Source organism: Prionailurus bengalensis, chromosome B3, assembly GCF_016509475.1.
Source record: "Prionailurus bengalensis isolate Pbe53 chromosome B3, Fcat_Pben_1.1_paternal_pri, whole genome shotgun sequence".
Taxonomy (NCBI): Eukaryota; Metazoa; Chordata; class Mammalia; order Carnivora; family Felidae; genus Prionailurus; species Prionailurus bengalensis.
Window position 1 is genome coordinate 148,366,803 of NC_057355.1, and position 9,449 is coordinate 148,376,251.

At 41.4% G+C, this 9,449-nt stretch overlaps 1 gene segment (V, D, J or C); it reads right to left on the bottom strand.

Annotated features, from left to right (window-relative positions):
* Window positions 1–3,214: 3,214 nt before the first annotated feature.
* Window positions 3,215–4,009, bottom strand: LOC122469635. The segment is given in 2 exon segments: window positions 3,215–3,774; window positions 3,874–4,009. Coding segments are annotated over 2 exon segments (591 nt in total).
* Window positions 4,010–9,449: the final 5,440 nt, after the last annotated feature.

Sequence of the window (9,449 nt, forward strand, 5' to 3'; positions counted from 1 at the left end):
TGGTGGACTTTTGGTCTCTTTCCTCAGTTTGTCATGGTTAATGCTGCTGTAAACATTGGGGTACATGTACTTCCTCAAATCAGAAGTTCTGTATGCTTTGGATGAATTCCTAGTAGAGCAATTGCTGGTGTGTAAGGTTGTTTGATTTTTAGTTTTTAAACTGTTTTCTGGAATGGTCCGGGCCCTTTGCATTCCCACCAAGAGTATAAAAGGGTTCCCTTCTCTCCTCATCCTCATCAATATCTGTTGTTTCAACAAACAATGTTGTTAATTTTAGCCATTCTGACAGGTGTGTGGTCATCTCTCACTGTAGCTCTGATTTGTAATTCCCTGGTGATGAGTGATGTTGAGCATATGTTCGTGTGTCAGTTAGCCATCTGAATGCTTTGTTTGGAAAAGTATCTCCTCATGTCTTCTGCCCATTTCTTCACTGGATTCTTTGTATTTTGGGTGTTGAGTTTGAGAAGTTTTTGTAGATTTTGTATAGTAAGCCTTTATCAGATATGTGGTTTGCAAATACCTTTTTAATTTCTGTAGAATACCTTTTAGATTACTTGATTGTTTCTTTAGCTGTGCAGAAGGTTTTTATTTTGATGAGGTCCCAGTAGTTCAAGTTTGCTGTTGTTTCCCTTGCCTCTCAAGACACGTCTTGTAAGAAGTTGCTATGTCTGATGTCCAGGAGGTTGCTGCCTGTGTTCTCTTCTAGGATTTGATGGTCTCCTGTCTCACATTTAGGTCTTTCACCCATTTAGATTTATTTTTGTGTATGGAGTAAGAAAGTGGTTCAGTTTCATTCTGCTGCATGTTCTGGTCCAGTTTTCCCAACACCCTTTGTTGACAAGGCTGTCTTTTTTCCCATTACATAGTCTTTCCTACTTCATCCAAGATGAGGTGGCCATACATTTGTGAGTCCATATCTGGGTTTACTCTTCTGTTCTCTTGATCTATGTGTCTCTTTTGTGCTTGTAGCTTACTGTCTTGATAAGTACAGCTTTGTAATATAGCATGAAATCCATAATCATGAAGTCTCCCGTTCCTTTGTGTAGCATAGACATTTCAACACTCCTTGCTCCTTAAATCCATGAACATTGAAAGTGTTTCCATTTCTTTGTGTCATCCTCAGTTTCTTTCACCGTTTTTAGAGTCTTCGGAGTATAGATATTTTAACTCTTTAGGTATCCTATTATATTTGGTGGAATTGTAAATTCTGTTTGAGGCACATTAGTTTATGTGTTTTAATTACATCCCTCACAATGCCCTTTTATCATTTTTTCTTTTAGGATGAATTCCTCCATCATGTTGTTGTCTATGTCTCAGCTTTCTTAAGTGTTTTAGAAAATCCTGTTATCTTTTCTGCTTCTAGGGTAGTATCTTCATTGAGGAGTGTTCACATACTGTCCAGGGCCTGACACTTCATGAAACATTTGTTTTATGTTCCGTGGCACTGTGCTGTCGTGTTTTGGCTGCTCTGTCCCTCTGGACAGTCCTCTGCAGATTTTCTCCTTGCCTCCAGTGGGGAGTGTTGGACCTTGTGCCCAGTGTTGTGAGTTTTCACTAGGTGAGTTTGGTCTGCTTGTTAAAAGAGGCTAATTCCTATCTCCCCTAGAGTTGAGCATATGCCTCACTGTATGATCAGCTGACTTGGTGCGTGTGGGGGTTTACGATGGTCTTTGGACGAAGGGGTGCAGTGGTGGTCTGGTTGCCAGGCACTCTTCCCTAGTAAGCAAGCACTTGATGGGGGCTGGAGTAGGTGGAGCTTTGTGTTAGTGGTTCAGCTTCCACTGGGGATGCTGTGCTGCTGAGTGAAACCTGCCCACCCTGATTGGTGGGAGGAAATACTGGCATCAGCTCCCTCTCTAATCCCTGGAGTTGGATTTCCCAGCCTCCCCTGTTCAAGAAGCCCTCACACAGAGAGAACACTTGTGAGTCCCAGGCTTCTGTCAGAATTGCTTTCACCCTGTCTGCGTCTAAGCCATTGGCCCATCTGGTGGCACAGGGCTCTTATGTTTTATCTCAGGAGCTCTAGCTGGGTTTGAAAACTCCAAATTGTATGAACTCAATATACAGGGACCCCACTGATCCTCTGGGAGAGGGTCTTGATGTGCTGTGCCTGGAGCTGGTTTACCCCAGATGGGCAGTTGCATGAACACTAGGGGCTTGGAGTTCATGGTGAAGAAGAACCAGAAGGCAGCGTCCAGCTAGCTGCTCTCAGAAGAGGCTCCTGTGCTAATGATCAGGGAATTTTAATGGGGCCTGTCAGCTCTCCTGTCCTATGAGAGGCAATGCCCCGTCTCCCAAATGTACTCCACAAAGGGAATTGTCTCTCCTCATGTGACCCAGGGGATACTCAGACCACAGTTCCCCTTATGGTCCTCTGCCCTCCTCCACAGGAGCACTGCTGTGCCCACCAGACTCCACCCCAATGATGGGATCGACTTTTAAATCTTCAGTCTTTGAGCTCCACGTTTATAGGAGATTGACTTGTCATGATTAACTTCATGGGTTATCTTGACTGCATCCTGGGTGCCCAGATTCACCACGGTTTCTGTGGATGTCTGTGATGTGTTCCAGAAGAGATTGGCATTTCTATCCATGGTTTCTTTCTGCCTGGGCACCACCCATTCCATTAAGGTTGTGACTAGAATCTGATGCAGATGGGGGACGAATTCCCTCATTTTTACTTCCCATGTGCTTGTTTAAACTGGAATATTGGTCTCCTCTGGCCCTTTTTCTGAGAGTTACATCATCAGCTCTCCACGTTCTGAGACTAGACACTAGTTCAAAATCAGACAAGAATTACATCACTGGTTTTCCTGGGTCTTCAGCTTGTGACAGTATATCATGGACTTCTCAACATATTTAGTTATGGAAACCAATGACCTTTGGGTTGTGTTCCTCAGGGGAATCTTGACTAATACATGGAGATTGTTTGTCTCTCATTTAGAGTAATTGAATAAAGCTGTAGCTCATCTAAAGTCCTGAGTAGCAAAGGGCTATGAAGAAAGTGTCACATTGTTTGACTGGGACAAGGGCTGGGTTAGGATAAGGAAGAGCTGTGGGATCCTGTGGTCCTGGCTGCACAGGGAGCGCATCTGGGAATCCTGTAAAGGTGCAGCTGTTGTGCCTCAGGAAATCTGTAATTCACTCATGTTGAGGGACTGGAGTAAGCAAGTGCAAACAACTGTGTCTTTGTGCACATTAGTCTAGTTTCCCTATGACAACCCAGTTGCTAATCCAGAGAGTTAATAGGTAAACACAGAAGCATATAACCAGGGAGGCTCCCTGGGGAACCTAGTGTGTGGAGAGGAAGCCCCAGACCCTGACAGGAAACCTGCCTGTAACCTCCATCTGCACCTGCGCCTGCGAACACAAAGGAGAATTGTGCATGGTGTGCGCCCCCTGGTGGTGCTGATCCCCTCCTGCAGGGATGTTTGTGTCTGACTTCACAGTGAAGTCCCCTCACTGTGTCTCTCGCACAGTAATATGTGGCTGTGTCCTCAGTCTTCAGGTTGTTCATCTGCAGATACAGCGTGTTCTTGGCGTTGTCTCTGGAGATGGTGAATCGGCCCTTCACGGCGTCTGCATAGTTTGTGCCACTTCCAATAGTATAAATGTATGCGACCCACTGCAGCCCCTTCCCTGGAGCCTGGCGGACCCAGCTCATTGCATAGCTATCGACGTTGAATCCAGAGGCTACACAGGTGAGTCTCAGGGACCCCCCAGGCTTCACCAGGTCTCCCCCAGACTCCACCAGCTGCTCGTCACACTGGACACCTGCAGACACAAGACATCTTGGTCAGGAAACTGTCACGCATCCACTGTTTCACTCATATCCATTCACAGACTCAGTGTCCCTCGTTCACCATGAATTACCTTTTAAAAGAGCAACCAGGAAAACCCAGCCCAGCACAAACTCCATGGTGAGGTGTGTGTGTTCTGTGCTGATCACAGAATGGGAACACCTGGGACTTCTGGGGCTGGGGCTCGTCTCCCAGCTGCAGGGCCGGGGCTGGGCTGGTTTTATCAGCACAGAGAGGGCTTCATTTGCATGTCCTCTGACATATATATCAAGCTCCAGACTTAGATTTGGTTGTGTAAAAGTGAATGACAGGGTAGGGACGCACTTCAATATTAGTTTGTGTGGAATGGTGTGTGACAATATGAAGAATTCTTTGTTTTTAGTTTTGGATTTTTACCTTTATTAATGGAGGCTTCGGCATAATCTTTAAGAAATATTTACCTCAACAGCATGATCGCGCATTATTTTCTCTTACAATATTTTAATTTTTTAATTTTTAATTAGTATTTATTTTTAGTTTTAAAAATTAACATCCAAATTCGTTAGCATATAGTGCAACAATGATTTCAGGAGTAGATTCCTTAGTGCCCCTTACCAGTTTAGCCCATCCCCCCTCCCACAACCCCTCCAGTAGCCCTCTGTTTGTTCTCCATATTTATGAGTCTCTTATGCTCTGTCCACTCCATGTTTTCATATTATTTTTGTTTCCCTTCCCTTATGTTCATCTGTTTTGTCTCTTAAAGTCCTCATATGAGTGAACTCATATGATTTTTGTCTTTCTCTGACTGACTCATTTCACTTAGCATAATACCCTCCAGCTCCATCCACATAGTTGCAAATGGCAAGATTTCACTCTTTTTGATTGCCGAGTAATACTCCATTGTATATATTTACCACTTCTTCTTTATCCATTCATCCATCGATGGACATTTGGCTCTTTCCATACTTTGGCTATTGTTGATAGTGCTGCTATAAACATGGGGGTGCATGTGTCCCTTTGAAACAGAACACCTGTGTCCCGTGGATAAATGCCTAATAGTGCAATTGCTGGGTTGTAGGGGAGTTCTATGTTCAGTTTTTTGAGGAATCTCCATACAGTTTTCCAGAGTGGCTGCACCAGCTTGCATTGCCCCCCAAAATGCAAAAGAGATCCTCTCTCTGCATCCTCGCCAACATCTGTTGTTGCCTGAGTTGTTAATGTTAGCCATTCTGACAGGTGTCAGGTGGTATCTCATTAGGGTTTTGATTGGCATTTCCGTGATGATGAGTGATGTGGAGCATTTTTTCATGTGTCGGTTGGGCATCTGGATGTCTTCTTTGGAGAAGTGTCTATTCATGTCTTTTACCCATTTCATCAGTGGATTGGGTTTTGGGTGTTGAGTTCGATAAATTCTTTATAGATTTTGGATACTAACTCTTTATGTGAGATGTCATTTGCAAATATCTTCTCCCATTCTGTCAGTTGAATTTTAGCTTTGCTGATTGTTGCCTTCACTATGCAGAAGATTTTTATTTTGATGAGGACCCAGTTGTTCATTTTGCTTTTGTTTTCCTTGCCTCTGGGGACGTAGGAAGTTGAGTAGGAAGTTGGTGCGGCCAAGACCAAAGATGTTTTTGCCTGCTTTCTGCTCGAGGATTTTGATGGCTTCCTGACTTACATTGAGGTCTTTCATCCATTTTGAGTTTAGTTTTGTGTATGGTGTGAGAAAGTGGTCCTGGTTCATTCTTCTGCATGTCGCTGTCCAGTTTTCCCAGCACCACTTGCTGAAGACACTGTCTTTATTCCATTGGATAGTCTTTCCTGCTTTGTCAAAGATTAGTTGGCCATACATTTGTGGGTCCATTTCTGGATTTTGTATTCTGTTCCATTGATCTGAGTGTCTGTTCTTGTTTTTTTTAAATTTTTTTGGCATTTATTTATTACTTTTCAGAGACAGAGACAGAGCATGAGCGGGGGAGTGTCAGAGAGAGAGGAAGACACAGAGTTCCAAGCAGGCTTCAGGCTCTGAGCTGTCAGCACACAGCGTGATGTGGGACTCTAACTCACGAACTGCCAGATCGTGACCTGAGTCAAAGTCGGATGTTTAACAGACTGATCCACTCAGATGCCCGTGAGTGTCTGTTCTTGTGCCACTACCATAGTGTCTCGATGATTACCGCTTTGAAGTATAGCTTGAAGTCTGGGATTGTGATGCCTCCTGCATTGGTTTTCTTTTTCAAGATTTCTTTGGCTATTCGGCGGCTTTTCTGGTTCCATACAAATTTTAGGATTATTTTTTCTAGCTCTGTGAAGAATGCTGGTGTCACTTTGATCGGGATTGCATTGAATATGTAGATTGCTTTCGGTACTATCAGCATTTTAACAATATTTGTTCTTCCTATTCAGGAGCATGGAATGTTGTTCCATATTTTGTCTTCTTCAATTTCTTTCATAAGCTTTCTATAGTTTTCAGTGTAAAGATTTTTCACCTCTTTGGTTAGATTTATTCCTGGGTATTTAATGGTTTTTGGTGCTACTGTAAATGGGATAGATTCCTTGATTTCTCTTTCTGTTGCTTCATTGTTAGTGTATAGGAATGCAACCAATTTCTCTGCGTTGATTTCATATCCTGCCACTTGGCTGAATTCATGAATCAATTCTAGCAGTTTTTTGGTGGGGTCTTTTGGGTTTTCCATAGAGAGTATCATGTCATCTGTGAAGAGTGAAAGTTTGACTGCCTCCTGGCCGATTTGGATGCCTTTTATTTCTTTGTGTTGTCTGAGTGCAGAGGCTAAGACTTCCAATACTATTGTTGAATAAAAGTGGCGAGAGTGGACATCCCTGTCCTGTTCCTGACCTTAGGGAGAAAGCTCTAAGTTTTTCCCCATTGAGGATGATATTAGCATTGGGTCGTTCATAGATGGCTTTTATGATCTCGAGGTATGGTCCTTCTATCCCTACTTTCTTGAGGGTTTTTATCAAGAAAGGATGTTGTATTTTGTCAAATGCTTTCTCTGCATCTATGGAGAGGATCATATGGTTCCTGTCCTTTCTTTTATCGATGTGATGAATCACGTTAATTGTTTTACAGATATTGAGCCAGCCCTGCATCCCAGGTATAAATCCCACTTGGTCGTGGTGAAGAATTTTTTAATGTATTATTGTTTCTGGTTGGATAATATGTTGTTGAGGATTTTTGCATCCATGTTCATCAGGGAAATTCATGTATAGTTCTCTTTTTAAGTGTTGTCTGTGTCTGTTTTTGGAATCGAGGTAATGCTGGCTTCATAGAAAGGGTTTGGAAGTTTTCCTTCCATTTCTACTTTTTTGGAACAGTTTCAAGAGAATAGGTGTTAACCCTTCCTTAAATGTTTGGTAGAATTCCCCTGGAAAGCCATCTGGTCCTGGATTGTTGTCTTTTGGCAGATTTTTGATTACTAATTCAAAATTTCCTTACTGGATATGTGTCTGTTCAAATTTTCTATTTCTTCCTGTTTCAGTTTTGGTAGTGTATATGTTTCTAGGAATTTGTCCATTTCTTCCAGATTGCCCATTTTATTGGCATATAATTGCTCATAACATTCTCTTATTACTGTTTTTATTTCTGTTGTGTTGGTTGTGATCTCTCCTCTGTCATTCTTGATTTTATTTAGTTGGGTCCTTTCCTTTTTCTTTTTGATCAAACTGGATAGTGGTTTATCAATTTTGTTAATTCTTTCAAAGCATCAGCTTTTAGTTTCATTGACCTGACCTACTGTGTTTTGGTTTCGATAGCACAAATTTCTGCTCTAATCTTTAGTATTTCCTGCCTTCTGCTGTTTTTGGGTTTTATTTGCTGTTCCTTTTCCAGCTCTTTAGTCATAAGGTTAGGTTGTGTATCTGAGATCTTTCTTCCTTCTTTACGAAGGCCTGGATTGCTATATACTTTCCTCTTATGACCGCCTTTGCTGCATCCTAGAGGTTTGCGTTGTGGTGTTATCATTTTCATTGACTTCCATATACTTTTTAATTTCTTCTTTAACTGCTTGGTTAGCCTGATTCATTCTTTAGTAGGTTCTTCAGTCTCTAATTATTTGTTACCTTTCCAGATTTTTTCTTGTGGTTGATTTTGAGTTCATGGCATTGTGGTCTGAAAATATGCATGGTATGATCTCGATCTTTTTGTACTTACTTAGGGCTGATTTGTGTCCCATATATGGTCTATTCTGGAGAAAGTTCCATGCGCACTGGAAAAGAGTGCATATTCTGTTGCTTTAGGATGAAATGTTCTGAATATATTTGTTAAGTCCTTCTGGTCCAGTGTGTCATTCAAAGCCATTGTTTTCTTGTTGATTTTTTGATCACGTGATCTGTTCATTGTTGTGAATGGAATGTTGAAGTCTCCTACTATTATGGTATTCTTATCGATGAGTTTCTTTATGTTTGTGATTAATTGATTTCTATATTTGGGTGCTCTCACAATTGTCGCATAAATGTTTACAATCGTTAGGTCTTCTTGGTGGATAGACCCTTTGATTATGAAGGATATAATGTCATTCTGCATCTCTTGATGCAGTCTTTATTTTAAAGTCTAGATTGTCTGATATCAATATGGCTACTCCGGCTTTCTTTTGTTGAACATTAGCATGATAGATAGTTCTCCATCCCCTTATTTTCAATCTTAGGTGTCTTTAGGTCTAAAATGGGTCTCTTGTAAAAAGCATATAGATGGATCTTGTTTTCTTCTCCATTCTGTTACCCTATGTCTTTTGATTGGGGCATTGAGTCCATTGACGTTTAGAGTGAGTACTGAAAGATAGGAGTTTATTGCTATTATGATGCTTGTAGAGTTGGAGTTTATGGTGGTGTTCTTTGGTCTTTCTAATCTTTGTTGATTTTGGTATTTATTTATTTATTTATACAGATATATTTTCATCTTTTCTCCCCTCAGAGATTCCCGCTTAAAATTTCTTGCAGGGCTGGTTTAGTGGTCACAAACTCATTTAATTTTTGTTTGTATGGGAATCTTTTTATCTCGCCTTCTATTTTGAATGACATCCTTGCTGGATACAGAATTCTTGGATGCATATTTTTCTGATTTAGCACACTGAATACATCCCGCCACTCCTTTGTGGCCTGCCACCTTTCTGTGGATAGGTCTGCTAAACCTGATCTGTCTTCCCTTGTAAGTCATGGACTTTGTTTCCCTGTTGGTTTTATGATTCTCTCCTTGCCTGAGTACTTTGTCAATTTGACTATGATGTGCCTTGTTGATGGTGGGTTTTGGTGGAGTCTAATGGGAGTCCTCTGTGCTTCCTGGATTTTGATGTCTGTGTCTTTGGCCAGGTTAGGAAAGATTTCCGCTATGATTTGCTCACATAACCCTTCCACCCCTATTTCTCTCTTCCACATCTGGTTCCCCTATGATTCTCATGTTTTTCCTTTTTAATGAGTCACTGATTTCTGTAATTCTTAAATCTTGCTCTTTTGCCTTAATCTTCCTCTTTTTTTCTGCTTCATTATTCTCTATAAGGTTGTCCTCTATAACGCTGATTCTCTGTTCTGCCTCATCCATCCATGCCACCGCTGCATCCATCTGTGATTGCAGCTCAGTTATAGCATTTTAAATTTCATTCTGGAGATTTTTTACTTCTTTTATCTCTGCAGAAAGGGATTCTAATCTATTTTTGA